General features: G+C 39.9%; 1 protein-coding gene across 2 annotated transcripts in view; it reads left to right on the forward strand.

The window, feature by feature from the left end:
• The first annotated feature begins 4,348 nt into the window (after positions 1-4,348).
• Positions 4,349-21,209, forward strand: part of Wasl (WASP like actin nucleation promoting factor) — a 57,731-nt gene continuing 40,870 nt past the window's right edge. For both annotated transcript variants that reach the window (XM_028872972.2, XM_028872973.2), the window contains exon 1: positions 4,349-4,789. In XM_028872972.2, coding sequence (XP_028728805.1) covers positions 4,682-4,789 — 108 coding nt within the window. In that variant the 5' untranslated portion in view covers positions 4,349-4,681. The remainder of the gene's footprint in view (positions 4,790-21,209) is intronic.

Genomic DNA, 21,209 nt, shown 5'->3' on the forward strand with positions numbered 1-21,209 from the left:
ATAGCATGCGCCTTTAGCCACTTTTCAGCATCACGTTTCGTATACGAGAAAAGATGTTTTTAGTAGTCTGTGGGCCGAGGCCAGTATAGTGCAACAGCTTAATCCCCCAAACACAGGTTATTTTGAAATACCAATTTTCCAACTTTCTGTAAAAAAAAACAAAATTTTGCGATTAAGAATCAATTTCCCACTAAAATCACATGCTCGTAAGAATCGTCGAACGTAGGTTGTTATATAATCCATCAATCTTAAAAAATAACTCACTAAGTATTCAGGCTACCTAAAATGAACCACAATTTTTGCAACAGGACGAAACAAAATATAGTCCTTTTCTATCAGCCTATTTCGATAACAAATAAAACATTCCACATTTAACTGGAGAACAAAAGTATGATCGCTATCAGAGCTATACTAGAATAACAGGATTATAGGCGATCCTCTAAAGGTCGCATTTCCCCACAGCGTACATATGATGTCTGGTTCATCTCGAATCGCAAAGCTCTGTGCAATTACCTCTTAGCAATTGTGGGACTGCTTATACCCATGCCACTTGGAGGCTGCAGTGAAAGAAGCTGCATTCATCTTCTCTGCAGCATCCAGATCTGCTGTTTTGTCTCTATAAATCAGTTCTCCCACAGCTAGGCAACATGTCAGTACCAGCAATTATGGCTACAATGGCTGAATGCCATAGATCCCTGTGTGCTGCTATTACCACATTCTCCCACCAAGAAGGGTGTCAGTACATTTTAAATTATTAACATTAACCAGGGCAGTAGTGTGTTTCAGAGGACTTGAAACAGTACATGCATACTGACATCTGTAAAGAAGAAAAATGGATAACTGAAGAGCAGAACAAGAAAAATGTGCAAAGTATAGTTATAGTAGCGTGGGAGACATCTGAAAATATGCCCTTGCTTCCATACAATATGTTACTCCAAGGTTTTCCGTCAACATGAAGGGTTCACCTTAAAGGATCATAATAACAAAGCAAGACAGCAGAAAATAAAGTAGTAGGAGAGATTGTAGTTTAGGGAAGGAAAACCACATGAAAGAAGTAAATGCAAGAGTTACTTTTTTATTTGTTCTATTTTTATACATTTTAATATAGCAGATGTATTTTCTATGAAGATTAAAAACCCCTACTCGTTTTTAGCCTAGCTAACAAACTTCAGAGCATGCAGTTGAAGGAAAACCAGATGCTTATTTCTTGGACCAAATCCAGTATCTCAAACTGGGAAAAAAGAATGGGAGATAAGAAAACGACTTGCTAGAGCAAACAATAAAAGCTGTCTTGTGCTCTGCTAGAGAGTTATGCTATCAAGAATAAAAGTCAGGACTTGCTGGGCTTTGGAAACAAATATTGCTAATACTTCTTGATCTCAAGATGAATGTAGAAAATAGTACCCTTTGTGTACTGTAAAGAGGAACTTCCCCAATACTCTGTTCACATGTTCAAACAAGTAAGGAGTCTCATTTCCAAAGAAATATTCGTTTGTAAGCTTTTGTGCTTTAACTCTATCAAGGTATTGGGAAAGTCCTGAGAGAAAAATAAAGGGGTGGAAATAAGAAGTAAAATTGTAATTCTGTGGACAAAGTACTATATTTAAAATTTTGTGAAAGACATAAAGAAATAATTTGGGATTGAGAAAAAAGCATTATAATCATAATTTTTAACCTTCAAGTCTAAAGAAGACAACGGTGAATGAAAGCTGTACTTAGGTAAGACATAAAGATTGACTGAGAAGGAAAAAAGCAGACAATACAAACAAGAAACACAGGCTAGTAAAAGTGTGTGAAATGACTGGAAAGCAATGTCCCTCACAAGTTCTGAGACACATACCTACTGCCATTCACTTACCATTCCATAGTATTTTTGTTTCCAGTTTTCTCTCACATCTGTTTTCAAAGCAGTTCAGTGGTCTATGAGAACTGGTATTTTTAGTTCAAAAATTGTTCTTTCTAATTTTGTGCACCTTTTTAAATGAAAATAGAATGACATCACTTTCTCCCTTCGCTTCCTCCATCCCTTCTCAGGTATCCTTCCTCAGGCCCCTCCCAACCACCCTCCTACAGACACTCTCAAAATATTTACTCCTTTTTTTTCTGACTTCTTTGTTTGTTTGTCGGTGAAGAGGATTGAATCCAGGACCTTGCACACATTAAGCAGGCATTTTCTGGGCTACATCCACACTTCTTGGATTTTACTTATTAACAGGCCTGCCTAGAATTATAGTATTAACAGTTTTGGTATTTTAGCATAATGGGATAAAACAACCTGTTTGGCAAAACATGTAGAGTGATCACTAAGGAAGAGAGATTATACTCCGAACTCACTGGCATAAATTTGAGAATTGTGAAAAGGCAGAGTTTTTGAAGAATCAGGCTTAGCTAAAATGAATGTAAAACTATATACTTCAATACTTAATCTTCCACACCAGTGTTTCCCAACCTTCCTAATGCTGTGACCCTATAATACAGTTCCTCATGTGATGACCCCCCATCATAAAATTATTTCGTTGTCACTTCATAACTATAATTATGCTACTGTTATGAATCATAATATCTGATTCCTGTAGGGGCCGGGACCTAGGGTGAGAACCACTGCTCTAATCAAAGAACTATATAACAGATCATAAGCAATGACGGTAAAGGACAGACAGGATTTGAGTAAACCCTGTGTATCAGGCTATCTTACTTTACAGTTTTAAGTAGGTATAACTCCCAATTTCCACTATATTACCTTTGTGAAAGAGTAATTTCATTTTACAGATGAGGAACCTGAGGCAGAAAAGTAATTCCTGCATGTATTTAAAAGGTTTAACAGGAACTTTAACCTTGAACCAACTGCAGCCTATACAGCCTATACTAAAGTTCTCATGTTTGAAAACGTCAGGGCAGAATCATTTCCCAAGAATTCCTGATGATCTCTTGTCACTGTGCTTCCAGTTAATAAGAGGTGCATTTTTAATAAAAGACGAACTGATATCTTTCAGTTAGCTCTGTGATTCAAAGGTGGCTTGCACTTCTACCAGTGTCTTTTTTACACCTAACTATTTTATAATGTTTTGCCACGATTAAAGGTTAATTTCCCCCTTAAAATTGTAATTTGTTTAATTTGAAATATCTATATATTATATGAGTACTCTTAAGAGTATATGCTCTCATCTGCCTTTGCAGATTTGTTCCTGGTCACCCAATTTCACTATGGACATTATAGGCAGCCTTAAAACTTTTATGTTTTCACTTCGTTGGTAATGGTTTACCAATGTATTTAGAACTATCATAGATTTACTAGAGTTTGTCATAAATTTTTAATATGCAAGTGTTTAATTGAAATCGAATAATTAGCAAACACCGTTAGTACAAATTTTCTGATAAATTGTATCCTTAATGTGAAGAATGGTTAGATGTACATTTTATATAATTCACTGCAATCTGATTTATCATTTCTATATTCCAAAATTTTTAATAAAGTTTTTTTTTTTTAGTTTTTTTCTTTACACCATGTTATTTGCTATTAACCTTTAAAATTCTGCAACACAGTAACGAAAAATTCTCGGTATTTACTTGTGCTGGGAATATAGTTCGGTTGGCTGAGTACACACCAGGCCTAAGTCCCAGCACCAACAGAACCATGAAATTAACTCCTAAGGATAAAAGAAGCAAGGCATATTCCCGTACATTCCCAAATGCGCATATTTCTCTTGAATAAAAAGACAACAAGATCTTTGGAATTCGAGACAGAGAAAGATGGAGAGGGGTAGTTTCCAATTCACAAGACAAGGAAAAAAAAAAAAAAAGAGTGGCATTCAGGGCTCAGAAAATTCGAGTGCAAATACGACACACACTTATCCCACGAGCTCCGCCAGGCGGGTCGGTGGACGTCTTTGGTAAGTGGGTCCGTTTTTGACACCTATGAAGACGTCCTTCCACATCCCGGCGGCAGAGGTCTGTTCCTCCACGCCCCCGGTGGCAGGCGGTACCGCGATCGGGGAACCCGAGGCGCCCGACGCCGGCCGACCGTTCCAGCTAATGGACAGGCGGCGGGCTGAGCGTCCCCCTTCGGTGCCCGACAGACACGGACCCCGCGGATCGGACGCCCCGCAGTGCGCCGGACCCCGCATCGCCGCCGCGGCCTGAGTCTGCGCACGCGCGCGGCGGCCCCCGGGACGAGCCCACCACCGGACCCCCATCCCCGCGGAGCCGGGCGCCGGCCTCACGGCTCCCGGAAGGGGGCGGGGCCTGGCCGGGACACGCCCCGGCGCGCAGCAAGCGAGGGAGGGGGGGGGTGTCCGGCCGCGCCGAGTTTCCGGCGCGCTCCCCCGCGCCCCGCGTCCCGTGGTCTCGCCTGCCCCCGCTGCCATGTTGGATTGTGCGGCAGCCGCCGCCGCCGCCGCCGGAGCACTGGAGGAGTAGCGAGTTCGGCGCCGCCGCCGGAGTGCGAGGACAGCGACCATCCGGCCCGGGCCGAGCCGGGCGGCAGCCGGGAGCTTCGCTGTGGGCGCGCGGGCGCCCGCCGTCAGCCCCTTCCCTCGGCCTCCGCGCGCCCGCCGGGGCAGCGGCGGGATGCTGCGCCTGTGACCGCCCGCCCGCGCGCGCCCCTGTCACCCCGAGTGGGGACCCAGTGCTCGCCCACCTCCGGAGGACACAGCCCTGGACGCTCCACCCCACCGGCGGCACCATGAGCTCGGGCCAGCAGCCTCCGCGGAGAGTCACCAACGTCGGCTCCCTGCTGCTCACCCCGCAGGAGAACGAGTCGCTCTTCTCCTTCCTCGGCAAGAAATGTGTGGTCAGTGGCCGGGACCCCTGTCGCCACCTCCCCCACGTCCCCTGGCGGGTTCGGGCTGCGGGCACTGGAGAGGAGGAGGGAGAGAAGCGGGGCGGGCGCGGCGAGGCCGGGGGTCCCGCTGCGGGCCAGGCCTCCAGCCTCCCGGGGCCCTGGTGCTGCCCTCGCCCTGCTCCCCGGGTGCAGGCCGGCCCTGCCAGGAGCCGCCTTCCGGAGCTGCTGGAGAACAAGGGAGTGTCACCTCTGCAGGCCGGCCCAGGAGTCCAAGTCGGGGTCCGCGCCCTTGCAGCAGGTTCAAACTTTACTCTAGACCACAAGGGAATTTTCTTCGTGCATCAGCAGCTTAAATCTCAGAACAGGATCCCAGCACTGGACCTTGCTTTACTTCCTACTTCTGGGTCTGGGCTGTCTTCCTTAACAATGCTTAGAGGTCTTAGGAGTGAATAAATAGATGGGGAGAGAAGCGCATCGGATTTTCGATCGCCCTTTAGGATTCCAGGAGAAGATAAAAGTGGAGTGCAGGTTCATGGACACCAGATCAGAGCAAGGGGCAGGAAATACTTTGCCTGCTCCCCATTGCAAAGAAACGGGGTTTATTTCTCCAGCCTTTACGCCTAGGCCTAGTTTCTGTTCTCCGCCCCACTGTTTTTTTGCTTTTTTTTTTCTCCCCCTTGCATTGGTAAGAAGGGGTGCCGCTCTCCGCAGCCATGCGTAGAGAAGCCGCAATTTCTAGTAGTTCTTGGCCATTGGAGTCAAAAGTGATTCTGAGTTTGGTCCTGTGGGGCCAATCCCAACCCCGGCTGGCTGATTGGGAGCGAGCAGTTCTGTGGGAAGGGGAATGCTTGTTGTTGACGGAAGCATTCATCACGTCGGCTGCAGGCGCTTCTGGGTCTGGGAAGGTTCTCCCTGGTGAAGGCCTTATCTTGATCTTACGGAGGTGATTCTTGAGTTGAAAGGGGGATTGTTGAAATGCTGGCTAGTCCCTTGGCTAGCACCCGCCGAGTGTGTGCCCCTGACTCCCAGGAAACACGCGCAGAGAAGTTTCAGCTGAGCAGGACCACTTTATATTTTTCCTTAGCAATGTTAGGTATGTCAAATCACACTACACCTGCTTAAGAAGTTAAGAGTAGACAATTTCTGGAAAGTTACCAGCTTAATTGTTAACTTTATGAGCTTACTCTTTGTATCTACTTTTGGAAACTAAATCATTCCACAGTACTTAAGATGTATTTCTTGTTCTAAAATTTAGACTGTAAAGAACACTAGGTCCACAACCAAAGTAGCAAACAATGGTAAAAAAAAAAAAAAAAACCAACAAAAAAGATGGGGAGACAACTTTAAAGGTGAACGAAGACCTTCCTTCTATATAGTATTTTAAACAAATGAGAAAATGGAGCCCTTGGCCCCAAGTCACACAGTAATTTAGGAATGTAACTGGAACTGTATGTCCAGTCCCTTTGTACTTTCCACTACATCATGTTTCGTGAGGGTTTTTTCCCCCTCTTAATGATTTGGTTATCAAAGTGGTGTTAAAGGAATAACTACTTCATTTTTACATAAAACTAATACCATTAAAATGTAAGTTTCTTAAAGCATTAATTTTTTTGCATGTTTTCAGTTTAGGACAGTCTCCAGCTTTTTTAACGTGAGCTGCCTGCAAACAGGGAAAAGGTCAACTTTTGCTGGTTTCGTTTAGTATTTAGTATAAGTAGCTTACTGTGTTCACATACCAGGCCCATGAACTTCAGGCGTGGAGGACATTGCATTTTTGTGCTAGTGTACTCATTGCTCAGAGCTGAACTGTGGTGTTTACCCAGGGTTTCAAGGAAATGACAGATGTGGGAGTATATTTTGATAGACAGAGATAGCATGGCTCTCTGTCTAAGCATAAGTGGGTTGCTGAATCGGTTACAAGTATTCAGTGCTCAATTTCTTTACATATATTATTAATCAACTTTACCTTTTGAATTGCAGTAATTTAAAACCACATTGTTGCCTTCTCTTGTAAGATGAAATTATTGTGAAAATTAACTAAAATTTGGAGACTTTGGTTTAATAGAGAGCAATGTAAAAACGATGTTTTGGAATAATCTCTGTAGGCCTTGCTCTCTTTTTTTGTTTAAAACAACAGTGAAATGCATTGTCTCAAATCGAACAATAAATGTACAGGTCAGATCAAATGTAGTAAGCTGATGTGATACATTCAGAGCTCTATCTGTGAAGTCAAGAAATGAAACTAGTTCTGTGGTGCCAGATTATAAGCAAGTTCTTCATTCCTTGTTTGATCGAACAAACATGTATTGAGTAATTGAATGTTGAGGTTAAAAATCAAGATTGATGCTTCCCTTTGGGGAATTTAGTATCCGATGAGGGAAACAATATGTAAACTGATGAATAAGTCAGTTCTTAAGAATAAATATGCAAGAGTTGCCTGTCACAAGCAGAACTATAGCCTTGTAGTCATGAAATGTGGATTTAAGCTTAGGATCTCTTTGGACAAGGCCCTTAACCCTTCTGTTCTATATTTGCTTTTCCTACCGGTCAGATTAGAATGCTATCTCATGGAGTGGTTGTGTTGGTTAGGAGTATATAGAAGTATCTGAAAAGCTATTATAAAAGGATGAGAACCCTAGTGGAGAGTACATAAGGAAAAGCTTTATAAAATGGGCAATACCTGAATAAGATTAATGGGTAGTAATTAGGTTGATAAAGGATATGAAAGTACTTGGAAAATTAAGAGAGTTTATAGGGAACAAAGGTTTTGCCTGTATTTTCACATTTGTGTATGTGTTGGAATCATGGTAGGAATTATTAGATGTGTGTGGTTAGGTTCAACTTCTTGATAATTACATTTTCTAGGTCTGAGGTAGAGCTTGGTCATTTGTTTTTATTAAGTTTTGTGGAAAGGTTCAAATGTGCATTACAGCTTTAGAGTAGAAGTCCATTTCTGATGGCTAATTCTAAACATGTCACGTTGGAAACATTGGACATCCCATTGGCGATAATGGGCTTGCTTTTAATGGACTTTGTATTTTGTGAGTAAAGTTAGAACAGGTTCTTTTAGTACAGCATTTCTTAGTCAAGATGGATTTCATAACTAAGAGGCAGATATAGATGAGGGAGGGAGCACTATGAGTGGGGAGCTGCAGACCAGGTTTGACTTGGAGAGTATACTTGGGTAAGGTGGAGGCAGTATAGAAATGTGCTGTGGGCAATGAGAGGGGTGGCAGGAGATCCCACAGGTGTTTATAGATGCCCCCATAAAATACCAAGGAGGGCTGAATTAAAACAGTTTTGGGTAGAGGATTCAAGTATGATTAAAAAGACTCCCAGAATGGCTAAGTCCCACTTAGATGCAGAAGGTAAAGGGAGGGAATTGCAGTAAAGGCAGACATTAAAGGAGAGCAGAAAGGTATGTAGAAATATACATATCTCATTCGCTGGAAACAATTGGTTTTATGGAGGAAGTGAATCTTAGAAATCTATTGTTGTGGTATAGTTTGAATAGTTAAGACTTTATGTAAATTAATTTCGTTTAAAGTTAAATGTAATATGTGAATATGTGTTATAACTTAACATTGGGTTAATACTCCTGATGATATCATTACCTGGATTATTGTCTCAAATTTTAAGAAGCAAGATTCACTTATTATTTGACAGGGTTTCTCTGTGTCTTGGCTGTCCTGGAACTTGCTCTGTAGACCAGGCTGGTCTTGAACTCACAGAGACCTGCCTCTGCCTCCAGAGTGCTGGGATTAAAGGTGTGCACACTGTGCCCAGCAACATTCACTTATCTTATTGTGAAGTTTTGTTGATTTTCAAGTAGGGTGATAGCTAACTTGTGTAATTCTTGCCATGTGGACTTTAATATGTGTAGTCTCAAATAAGTAGGGAGGGAGTGGGGAAAATAAAACCTGTAGCCAGTTCTGTCCCACCCTGTTTGTTCTAAATGGATTGAGGCTGCTGAGGGTTTGCCATTTTTTTCCTACCATACTCGTCCATTTTGGTTTTTTGGTTTGGTTTGGTTCTGTTTTGTCTTGTTTTCACTATTAGTGATTCTTAGAATTTTTTTAATTAATTAGTGTTTTTTTTTTTTTTACCTTCATTTCCTTTACTTCCTCAGCCCTTGTTTTTATTACTCATATTCATTAGTTAAATTGTGTTTCCCCACTTTGTATGCAGTTCTGAGAGATGGACCTAACACCTTGGTACTTTTCTATAATTTTCACATCTATCACAGGTGAATGAATACTTCGTGGTTGAATAATTATAATTACTCATTTGATTCAGCCTAAGGAACCTAGTCAGCATTTCTTAACTGCTTGATCAAGTTGAAAAAAAGTCATACTCTTGGTAGATGTTACCTGGAGTTCAGTCTTTCTTTATTAAGCAAAATGGTTTCATTCCCCTGCTAAGCTAATATAGGTGGTAGGAGTAGCTGTCTAAAGTTGTTTTGTTTAAGCCACACCTTGTATGTAGCAGTTCTTAAATAGATGTAGAGGCAGAGATATATTTAAAAGATATTTTCTAGAAGATGGCCTGAATTAAGGCCATAGTGGTAGAATGACAGTGGGAAATGCCTTTGACCTTGAGCAGTGAGGAGAGAAAACACTGAAATTCACTGGATTTGTAATATACAACCATGAAAAATGCCCTCCTCTGGTGTAGGAAGAAGGTGAGCACCAAAGTATGATGCAGTGTAGATTACATGAGCAGAGGCGATGGGGAGAATATAGCCTACTTGAAATCTGGTCATTTTTAGTTCTTAGAGTGGGCACATTTCTCAACCCAAGCATCTAGATCTCTAAAAGGGTCTTACTAATGGGTTTTAGAGAATTCCATAGTTACGTAAGTCATCTAAGAATGACTACCACCTATGAAAATACTTCAGGATTTGTAGACACATATGAAGATTTTTGTTATTGATACTGTTCAATGTTTGTCTATTACATTTCCCATTGATGGCAAGGAGATCTTAGGGTAAAAATTGCTTTGATTTAGGTAAATCAGTTCTAACAATTTTGTTTAAAGTTAGGTATGAAGTCTATAAAGATGAGCTTTTGAATACACCTCTCTGAAGAGTTTCTGAGCCTTTTAAGCCCATCCCCCCACCCACCAGTTCTGCCACTGTTTGGCCAGTTCTCTTCTTTATGGCACAGTGTTGGGTGTTTTATATAAAATACATCATTGCAAAAGTTACCCTTTATTTAGTGTAAAAACTACTACTTAACGGTTAATACCAACTTACCCCGTCTAGAAATAAAATGAAGTTTACTAGAATAATTCAGCAGACTTTGGGGTTGGGGTTTGGTCCTCAGCTCCAAAAAAAAAAAAAAAAAAAAATTAGCAGATTTGGCTAGGAACTTCATTATCACTCATCTTAGAATCTGTTGGAAGTGCCCTAAAGAGAGGAATTCCACCTGTAGTGCTGCTGAAGCCAGTATTGTAGCCTTTAGAAACAATATGTGTGTATTTATTGAGAAAAGGCCTCTGTCTAGCCTCAAGCTTGCAATGTTGGTGTGGTTGAACTTTAATTTCTGATCTTTTGCCTCCAGCTCCAGAGTTATGGGATTGCTGATAAGTGCCATCACAGCCTAACCTTCAGGGCATAAAGCATGATTTATTTCAAGTTTATAAAAACTGGGAAGAGTAAGATTCAGATGAAACATATGCTGATAGTATCTCATTTATTTTATTTCTGTCCATATTCCACATATTTTAAATAAAGGATTTTAATGGAAATATGCTAGCCTTTTCAATTTTAGGTAAGAAATAATTTTAAAAGAGCAGATAGAGTTAGGCTTTGTTATATTTTGTAGGTCTAGAAGTCACAGCTTTTTTCCCCATATGTGATAACCTAGTATTATGAATGCAACTCATTTTTACTATAAAGATTCTGGAGGGAACACAACTCAATACATTCTTATTCACCTTTATAAAGTATGCACTGCAATTTGTAAATGTAATTCTTACTAGCTTACTAATAACCTAAAATAGCAACTCTTTAACTGCTATTAGTTATTAATTAGAAGCTGTTTGACATCTTCAACTGTATTCATAAATGCTATATAACAGAAATAAATCTCATGTTTATTTACTGCATCACTGTTAGTCCTCCTAGAAGTCGTAGATGATTCCATCATTTTAATGGTGATAAATGATAGTGAACAAATAAATAGAAAACTCCAACCTCACTTTTAATTTAGTGTTGTGTGTGACACAGTGGTAATTTGCCTAGCATATGGCAGGTTCTGGAATCTTAGGATGGCCAAAAATAGGAAAACTCACTTTAGAAGGTAGAGTCAAGTGAAAGGTAGTTAAGTTTTTATTTTAATTATTATTAACATTTAATTCAGTATCCTAGACTCTAGGGTTATGTTGTAGTATTAATTCATTTAGACTAATTTTTGACTTGTCATTGAAGATTTACTAAAGGAATCATATCTAAAAGAAATGCTTATTGAAGATTTGCTAGATTGAAGCAAAGGGGAAATGAAAAAGAAGTCTAAGAATACATGCTAATGTATTGGGAGTATCACAAAGCTAGATGTTTAGTAACAGTTTAAAAGTCTTTATTTACAAAGTTAAACATTTATCTTAGGTTTAAAGAAGTTAGAACTATTTAGAAAGTACTTACCAGACCTGTAGTTCCAGATTAAAAAAAAAAAGATTAAGTCTTTTACATAGTATTGATTATTGAAGTCTAGAAGGTTCCAGGGTTACTGAGGGACCAGACTAGGCCTTGTTTGGCTTGGCCAGCGTTGGAGAAGGATGGCATATTACTGTTCCAGTTGCTGGGACAGAATGCCTGACAAAGCACCTTGCAGCACAGAAGGTTTATCTTGGCTAACAGTTTGAGGTTTCAGCCTATCCTAGAAAGGCACGTCAGTCAGAGCAGCTTTAGCTGTGGTAGCCGACCTACCGGTAAGGCAGTAAGGGTGAGGACACGTGTGCACATGCCAGTTCTTGGCTTGCTTTCTCCTTCTGTCATGTTTATTCAGTTGGAGACCCCCAAGCCCTTGGATGTTGCTGCTCATTTAGTATGCTTCTTCCCTATCTGGGTCTGGAAATGCCCTCACAGGGATGCCTAGGATGTCTCTCCAAAATCATTCCAAATCCCGTGAAGTTGACAGTTAAGATTAACAATCAGAATGGTTTTTCCAAATGAGTTGAAGGACTAGAGAGATGCTTAGTTTATCCAAAAAGCGGTGTTTTACATACTGTTCAACTTACCTTTTTTTATGTTAGTGGTATATTTCCTTGTCTATTTATTCTTACTGCATTCTTTTTATTCTTGCATTTAATGCTGTATTACCACATTATATGAAGTTACAGTTATATGTGGTTTATTAGTCTTTATTGATAATACTACAGATGTTATAACAAAATACCACAAACCAGGTAGTTTATAGAACAAATTTATTCTCATTGTTCTGGACCTAAAAATCTAAAATCAAAGTACTAACAGAGTTTGTTCCTTCTAAGAAACTGAGAATGAATATTTCATACCTCTCTTCTAGCTTATAGCAGTTAATGGCAATCCTTAAGGTTCCTTGACTCCAGTCTCTGCCTGTACAAATAACATGGTATGGTGTACTCACTCTGTCTTCTCCTTTATAAGGACACCAGTCATATTGCAGTAGGGGCTGCCCTAATGACCTTATTTTATCTTGGTTATATTTCTAAAGATCCCTCTTCCAAGTAGGATTACTTCACAAGTATGAGGGTTAGGATTTCAAGGTAGCTTTCTGGAGGACACAATTCAGCCTAATATCCATAAAAAGAAAGGTTCAGTAATGTAATAAACATTCAAATGTGTTCTTTCCAGTTTTTATATAAAATAAGTTGTAAGGAAGAAAACTAGGACACACGCATTAAAAGTCCCATGAGGGTAGATAACTGCCTAACTGCCCTCCAAACAGTTGTTACAAGCTACGTTTTCATCAGCACCGGGTATTTAAAAAATGTCTTGCTGATGAAAGAGTCTCATTGTTGTATTTGTAGTTCTTGTGAAAGTGAACAGCTATCTGTTGAGCATGCATATTGTTCTTAGGCCATTCATTTTTCTCTTAGTGATTTGGAAGAACTGTTTATGAGTACTGGATAATAGTTCATGTCATAGTATTTTGGAAACTTACTGTTTACCTTTTGTTAGAATTATCTTGATGTTTGTGGTCACTCTATAAATCTTAAATTTTCCTATGGGTATTATCTTCTTATAGCTTCCCCCCTGTTTCAAAAGCTTTATTTTCATTTGGTTCAAGGTTTGTGAGTGAGGCACTCCAGGACACTTATAAAGTTGTTTAGTGGCAGGAGAGGTTCAGACATCAGCTGACTGCTACTGAGTTCAGGAGCCTCTGGTAGACCTCCAGGACTTCTGGTAGTACTTGAGGTTTGTTTCTCAAACTTCCCCAGAGACAAATGGGGTCTTGCCAACCCTGTCTTATTAATAAGCTTCATCTCCTCATCCAGAAGTGGCTCTTGTGGAAGTCACAAAGATGAGAGATCCTTAGGGCAGAACCCAGGACAAGAAGGTCCAGAAAGCCTTGGTTCTGTTTATTATTCCCTAGGGCCATCTCCATGGGCTCTGGTTTTACCCCCACTTAATCTTGAGAAAGCTTCTGTACCTCCTGCACAGCCCAACTATGGAGCTAGTTTTCCATCTTGTATAGACAATCTTGGAGCCGTCTTTTCTTCTCAGGAGTTTAGGAAGAAGTGACCCATTCATCTAGAACTGTATTGCCTGAAAGAAATTGTTGCCTGGAGAAAGGCAGCTGTAGGGTTCCTGAAAGTTCAGAATAACCAGGCAGTTTACTGTGCCTCCACCTCTGGTCATGGGTGATTGACAGTATAGGAGATGATCACAGATAGGTGGTGGTTACCGTTTCTGGGGCTGGTGAGAAGGCACTGCTGGAGAGATTCAGAAGGCAGTTGAAAGTTTAAAGGAGGGAGTCTCCAGGAGTGTTTCTGTAGAAACACTGTTGAAATAAGACACAGATCTAGGACCTTGGTGTGAACTAACTTGTTACATCAAGTTTATTAATTAATTAATTGATTAAATATATTTAATAATTTATACTTTTTTGCCGGTTTGAAACAGTCCTTTGAGTTTCCAGGTGTACTTAAAACTAATTTTACATTCTCTTCTGTTTTCTTTAGCCTGCTGGCCTGTCTAGTACACAGTTTCAGTGAGTGTAGCTGTACAGTGATGATAGAGCTGGATTAGAGTAAGGCTTTTCTTACCTCAGTGTTTCCTATGACTTTGATTTTGCTTGTACTTAGTACCAAGGAAAACTATGTTCTTTCTACCTATTACCAGAAAATAGTTGTTTTGATTTTTTTTTTTTTTTTTTTTTTCTGGAGCTGAGGACCGAACCCAGGGCCTTGCGTTTGCTAGGCAAGTGCTCTACCATTGAGCTAACTCCTCAACCCCTGTTTTGATTTATAATAGCATTGGATTTTAGGTTAATTAGAAAGAACTGATACACTGAGGCTTCCTGTTGGTTTCATTTCTTACTGCTGCGACAAAAAGCATTCTTAGGGAAAAAGAATTATTTTAGACCACAGTTTAGATAACATCATCCTAGCAGGGAAGTCAAGTCGGCAGATATTTAGAACAGCTAGTCACATTAGATCCATGTCAAGAGCAGAGAGAAATCAATGCATGCACTCTAGCTGCTCAGCTTGCTTCCTCTACTCTACCCTAATTCAGGACCCAAACCCAGAGAATGGTGCCACCTACTTTGAGACAGTCTTCTCATACCAATTAACATAATTAAGACTGTCCCAATAGATATGCCCACAGGGCTAAACCAATCTAGTCAGTCCCTCATCTAGACTCTCTTCTCAAGTGATTGTAGATTGTGCCAAGTTGATAATTAAAACTCTGAATTTCCTTTACAATTTTGTAATTTTCTTATGCACTAGTCGTTTTTTTAAGTACAAGAGTATTGCTCAGATAGCTTGTTTAAATAGTATTTAAATATATATGTGTGTGTACACATACTGCATTGCACAGAGTTCCTGGTTTTCCTTAGTATGATTAGGTTCCACATTAAGCTCTTCTCAGTGGCTTGAGTCCCATCCTTTTTTTGTGAATACCTACATATGTATATGCATCTTATCGAAAAGGAATCACTAGGTGGTTTTGTGAAGAACAGATTTATCTATCTCGTGCTTTTTTTTTATTATGGGGTCTTACATGAATGAAAAATAGGCTAGAGTAAAAAATCTAACATGTACCATGGCGATCAACAGATAGACAGCCTGTCTTGATTGTTCTATAACTCGCCTCAACCTTTCCTGGATTGTTTTAAAGGGACCCCAGCATCATCTGTCTATCACCCAGTCATTCTGGTAAAAGGTTTGTCTAGGTTATTCTTTTAAAATAATCAGCTTTTAGTTTCATTGATTTGATTTCTATAGTTTTGTTTTCTATTTTATTAATTTTTGTTCTGGTACTATTATTTCCCTGTGCTTACTTTGCATTTTCCAGGTTTTCATAAGGTAGCAATTATTAAACTGACTTATGGCCTATATTAATTTTTCTTTCTTCTTTATTAAGAAATTTTTTTGTTCATTTTACATACCAACCACAGATCCTCCTCTCTTCCCTCCTCCCACTACCCCCCCCCAGCATCCCCTCTTCTAACCCACCCCCTATTCTCTCTTCTGAGAAGGTAAGGCCTCCCATGGGAAGTCAGCAAAGCCTGGTACATTCAGTTGAGGCAGGTCCAAGCCCCTCCCCCTGCATCAAGGCTGTGCAGGGTGTCCCACCATAGGTAATGGGCTCCAAAAAAACCAGCTCATACACCAGGGATAGATCCTGATCCTACTGCCAGGGGTCCCCTTAAGCAGACCAAGCTATACAACTGTCTTGCTTATGCAGAGGGCCTAGTCCAGTACCATGGGACCACTTCAGCTGTTGGTCTAAAAGGTTCATGAGTTCCCACTAGCTTGGTTTGGTTGTCTCTGTAGGTTTCCCCATCATGATCTTGAACTCCCTTGCTCATATAATCCCTCCTCTTCTCTCTTTGATTAGACTCCCAGAGCTCGCCCTGGTGCTTGGCTGTGGATCTCTGCATCTGCTTCCAACAGTTACTGGATGAAAGCTCTGTGATGACAGTTAGGGTATTCACCAATCTGATTACTAGGGTAAGCTAGCTCAGGCAACCTCTCCATTATTGCTAGTAGTCTTAGCTGGGGTCATCCTTGTGGATTCCTGGGAACTTTCCTAGCACCAGGTTTCTCCCTATCACTATGATGTAGCCATTTATCAAGATATCTCTTTCATTGCTCTCCCATTGCATCCCTGTTCTAGCTTGACCATCCTGTTTTCTTATGTTCTCATCCCCTACCCCCTACCCCCTATTGCCCACTCCCATCCCTAGTTTACCCAGGAGATCTCATCTATTTCCCCTTCTCAGGGCGATCTATGCGTCCCTCTTAGGGTCCTCTTGTCTTATCCTATCCTCTTATCTAGCCTCTCTGGAGCTGTAGGTTGTAGTCTGGTTATCCTTTGCTTTTACATCTAGTACCCACTTTTGAGTGAGTACATTCTGTATTTGTCTTTCTGAATCTGGGTTACCTCATTTAGGATGATATTTCCATCCATTTGCCTGCAAATTTCATTCTTTTTTATTGCTGAGTAGTACTCCATTGTGTATATGTAGCACATTTTCTTTATTCATTCTTCAGTTGAAGGGCATCTAGGTTGTTTCCAGGTTCTGGCTATTACAAATAATGCTGCTATGAATATAGTTGAGCATATATCCTTGTGATATGATTGAGCATTCCTTGAGTATATACCCAAGTGTGGTATCATTGGGTCTTGAGGTAAATTGATTCCCAATTTTTTGAGAAGTCGTCATACTGATTTCCAAAATGGCTGTGCAAGTTTATACTCCCACCAACAGTGGAGGAGTGTTCCCCTTGCTCCACATTCTCTCCAACATAAACTGTCAACTTTGTTTTTGATCTTAGCCATTCTGACAGGTGTAAAGTGGTATCTCAGAGTCATTTTGATTTGCATTTCACTGATGACTAAGAATGTTGAACAATTCCTTAAATGTCGGCCATTTGAGATTCTTCTGTTGAGAATTCTCTGTTTAGCTCTGTAGCCTATTTTTTAATTGGATTATTTGGTATTTTGATGTCTAGTTTCTTGTGTTCTTTATATATTATGGAGATCAACCCTCTATCAGATGTGGGTTTGGTGAAGATCTTTTCTGATTTTGTAGGCTGTCATTTTGTCTTATTTACCGTGTCCTTTGCCTTACAGAAGCTTCTCAATGGCTTATATTCTTACTTTTAAAAAGTAAGTTTGGGGCAGGAAAGCTGCCTTATCAGTTAAAAGTACTAAATGCTCTTGCAGAAGACTTGAGTTCAATTCCTAGCACCCATATGGCAACTCATAACTGCCTGTCACTCTAGTGTTAGGGGATCCAGTACCCTCTTCTGAACTCCTTGAGCTTCTGCAAGTACATGGTATATATACATACGTTAAGGCAAATATACATAAGATAAGTATTTTTTTTTCAAGTAGGAATTTATTGTCACATATTTTCTTCTAAGAACTGTTGTAGTGGGGTCTCATATACCCCTCACTCTGTAGTGTATCAAACTGACCAGTAGTGCTCAAGGCTGCTTTACGCTGGCTAGTTTTCTACCTGCTAAGCTCTTTGACTGTAATTATGAATAAAACAGCTTCCTGTAATTTTTTTGCCTCAAATATTTTAAAACTTTATTAGGTGTATAAATATTTGCAGTTGTTATGTCTTGGTGAATTGACCCTTTTGTCATTGTAAAGTGACCTCCTTTGTGCCTCATAATATTTTTCTCTAAAATCAGCCTTGTCTGAAATTAATATCACCACTTCAGCTCAGCTTTCTTTAGCATGGGGTTAGAATCGTTTTGCATTCTTCCTTCCTCAGCCTCACTGTCTTTATTCCCGATATGTATTTCTTGCAGGCATGCTAATAGTTGTCCATAATATCTGTGGGAGAGTGGTTTGTTCCACACATACTATCTGTTCTGCTGACTACTTTTCAGATTTTTCTGTTACTAGTTGTATTTTTAAGGGATCTGATAATGGTGTGCTTTTGTATAGATTGCTTAATGTTTTTGTGCTGGGTGGTGGTGGGTGGTTGTTTCTTGGGTATATGGGCTTACACTGGTTTGCGAACTTTGGAAACTTTTCTGGCTTTGTTTTTAAATGCCACTCTGCCCTCATGGACTTCAGTGGCGTGTGTCATGGACTGCTTAAAGGTTGTGCTGTACATTACTGCTGTTCTAGTCCTTGTTTTCCTCTCATTTTATGTCTAATGGCTGTCTATGTCTGTCATAAATACTTCATCTGTAGTATCTAACTTGCCATTTCAGCACTGTGTTTTTATAGCTGGAAGCTAATCTTACTGTAGCTTTAATATATGGGATACAATATAATTGTATTTCTTTACTGATTGTATCCTAAGGCCAGTTTTTCTTGACTCGATCTTGTCTTCACTGTGGAACTCTGTTCTTGCTTTGTGTGTGTGTGCTTGGGACTTTTCAGTTAATACCAACTATTCTAAAGTTTAATTAGCCTTAAATTTTTGATAATATTGCTTTTTAAAATTTTTGTGTAGCTGTGTGTGTATGGAGGCCAGAGGTTACTTTGAGTCTTTCTCAGTCACTTTTTACCTTGTTTTTTACTGAATCGGGCTCATCTGACTGAACCAGGACTCATCATTTCTGCTAGACTGGCATGGTAGTGAGCTCTAGGCATCAGCTTTTCTCCACACCCATAGTAGTGTTGCTATGTTGGGTTTCATGTGACCGCAGTATACATTTACACGTTATCAAGGTCCTGCTTCACATAACACTGTATTGCCTCATGGACAGTGGAGAGCCCTTAAAGAGTTTTTCTATTACCACCATATAAATTTGCTGCTGTCTTAGTTACTGTTCTATTGCTATTAAGAGACAGTGTGGCCAAAGCAACTTATAAAGAAAGCATTTAATTGGGAGCTTGCTTACAGTTTCAGAGGGTGAATCCATGACCATCATGGTGGAGAGCATGATAGCAGACAGGTAGGCATGGTACTGGAGCAGTAGCTGAGAGCTTACATCTTAGAGACAAGTTGAAGACAGAGAGAAGGAGAGAGACTAAGACTGGCATTGGCCTTTTAAACCTCAAAGCCCCAGTAACATTACCACAAAGGCCATACCTAGCCCTTCCCAAAATAGTTCTGCGAACTGGGGTCCAAGCATTGACATATGAACTTATGGGGACCATTCTCATTTAAATTGCCCCAGCTGCCATTATTTTTACTTACTTAAAAGCTATAATCACAATTCAAAAGCTGTAGTCACTGAATGTTTCTTTTACTAATCAAATTATCTGTTGTTAGGTCAATTAAAAATAAGAAAAATAATACATTACATTTTCTGTTTAGCATCCTTTGTACATATTTGAATTTCTGTCTGTTTTGGTTCCTTTTCGTTTTTTAAAAAATAAAAGCCCACATTATTGAAAATAATTTATAAATAAAAAAATATCATGTAGCTATATTAATGTAGCTACTTAAACAAGCTCTTGCCCAGACCCAAAGTCTATACATCTCTCTCAGTGTTGGTTCCTTTTCTTATATCTCTGATCATAAGCAATATATGTACAGAAGGGTTTGTTTTGGTTTTCTCCCTTAAGGGTAGAGTCCACCATTGGAGCAGGAACTCAAGGCTGGTGGTCATGTTCCTTCTCAGTCAGAAAGCAGTGCTGCAAATGCTGCTGCTCATCTTTCTTCCTCCTTGTTGTGTCAGGAGACCCCAGCCCATAGAATGAGGCCTCCCAGGTTAGGGCAGATAGCACCCCAGTTAACCTAATCTAGAAAACAACTCACAGGCACACCTAGACTTATTTTTTTATAAATAGTCTAATTTTTTTTACATTTACTTAACTTACTTTGTGTTGGAGGATGGAGAGGGACATGGTGAGTGTGCCACAGTGGATGTGGAGGTCAGAGGGAGTCAGTTTATTCTGTCTTCCATGTATGTTCCAGGGATGGAATTCAGGTCATCAGGCTTGGCAGCAGGTGCCTTTAACCCATGGAGCCAGTTAGTCAGCCCTTTGTGGAGAAGATTCCAAGTCTCAGCACGTTGACAATCAAAATTAATGATCGCAGTGGTCCTTTTTTTTTTTTTTTTACTCTGAAGAACTTTTAACATTTCTGTAAGTCAGTCTTACTGATAGCACATTCCCTTTATTTGTGTTTGAAAAACTATTTCTCCTTTACCTTTGAAGGACAGTTTGCTGGATACAGAATTCTGGGTTGAGGAAGTTTTTACATTATGAGTACTCCCATTATTCTTACTGTTTGCATGATTTCTGAAGACAGTTCATTGTAATTCTTGTCCTTATCCCACATGAGAGAACATTCTTCAGTATGAACTCTTAAAATTATTTGAAGCACATTTAGGGAACTCTTAACTTTTGAACCTATCTAATAATCATTATATTTTCCTATTTTTTGAGAAAGATACAGGGGAGTTTGTGAAGCTTTTTTATCTCTTTCATTAATTGTATTGACTATAATTTCATTTGTAGCCCAGATTTATGCTCATAATACATGCCCAGCCAGTGACTATTGAATTTGGCTGTCAGGAATCCACCACTGGAATATGTGGAGATTAGAATTAGATTCATACATGTACTCAAGTACATCACCAGAGGACTCATGTTAGTATAACATTTTAAACTGACTTTTGGTATTGTTCCATAAGCTTTCTCAGCCCAACCTGTTCATTTCTAAAAACAAGCTTCTTCACAGAGTGCTAGGAAACAGCTCAAAGTAATCCAGAAAGTTACGTAATACACAGCTGTGAAGTTTTGGAAAGGCTCTGATAACAGTCAAGTGACTTATTTTAAAAATGACTTCTTTCTCATTAAAAACAGTGCTCAGTATTAAAGATTTACTATGGTGATAGCCATACAGTGTCTGATGGCCACTAGTGCTCAGTATTAAAGATTTACTATGGTGATAGCCATATAGTGTCTGATGGCCACTAGTGCTCAGTATTAAGGATTTACTATGGTGATAGCCATATAGTGTCTGATGGCCACTAGTGCTCAGTATTAAAGATTTACTATGGTGATAGCCACACAGTGTCTGATGGCCACTAGTGCTCAGTATTAAAGATTTACTATGGTGATAGCCACACAGTGTCTGATGGCCACTAGTGCTCAGTATTAAAGATTTACTATGGTGATAGCCATACAGTGTCTGATAGCCACTAGCCATGTGGCTGTTAGACAGTTGAAAGGTGGTTAATTGAGCTGAGATGTTCACTAAGGTGAAATGTGCTCTGGACTTCAAGACTGAGTACAGAAAGAATGCATCATGCTATATCATTACACTTGATTAATGCTAACATTGTAGGAACTTTG

This window comes from Peromyscus leucopus, chromosome 3 (genome assembly GCF_004664715.2).
Source record: "Peromyscus leucopus breed LL Stock chromosome 3, UCI_PerLeu_2.1, whole genome shotgun sequence".
Classification (NCBI taxonomy): Eukaryota; Metazoa; Chordata; class Mammalia; order Rodentia; family Cricetidae; genus Peromyscus; species Peromyscus leucopus.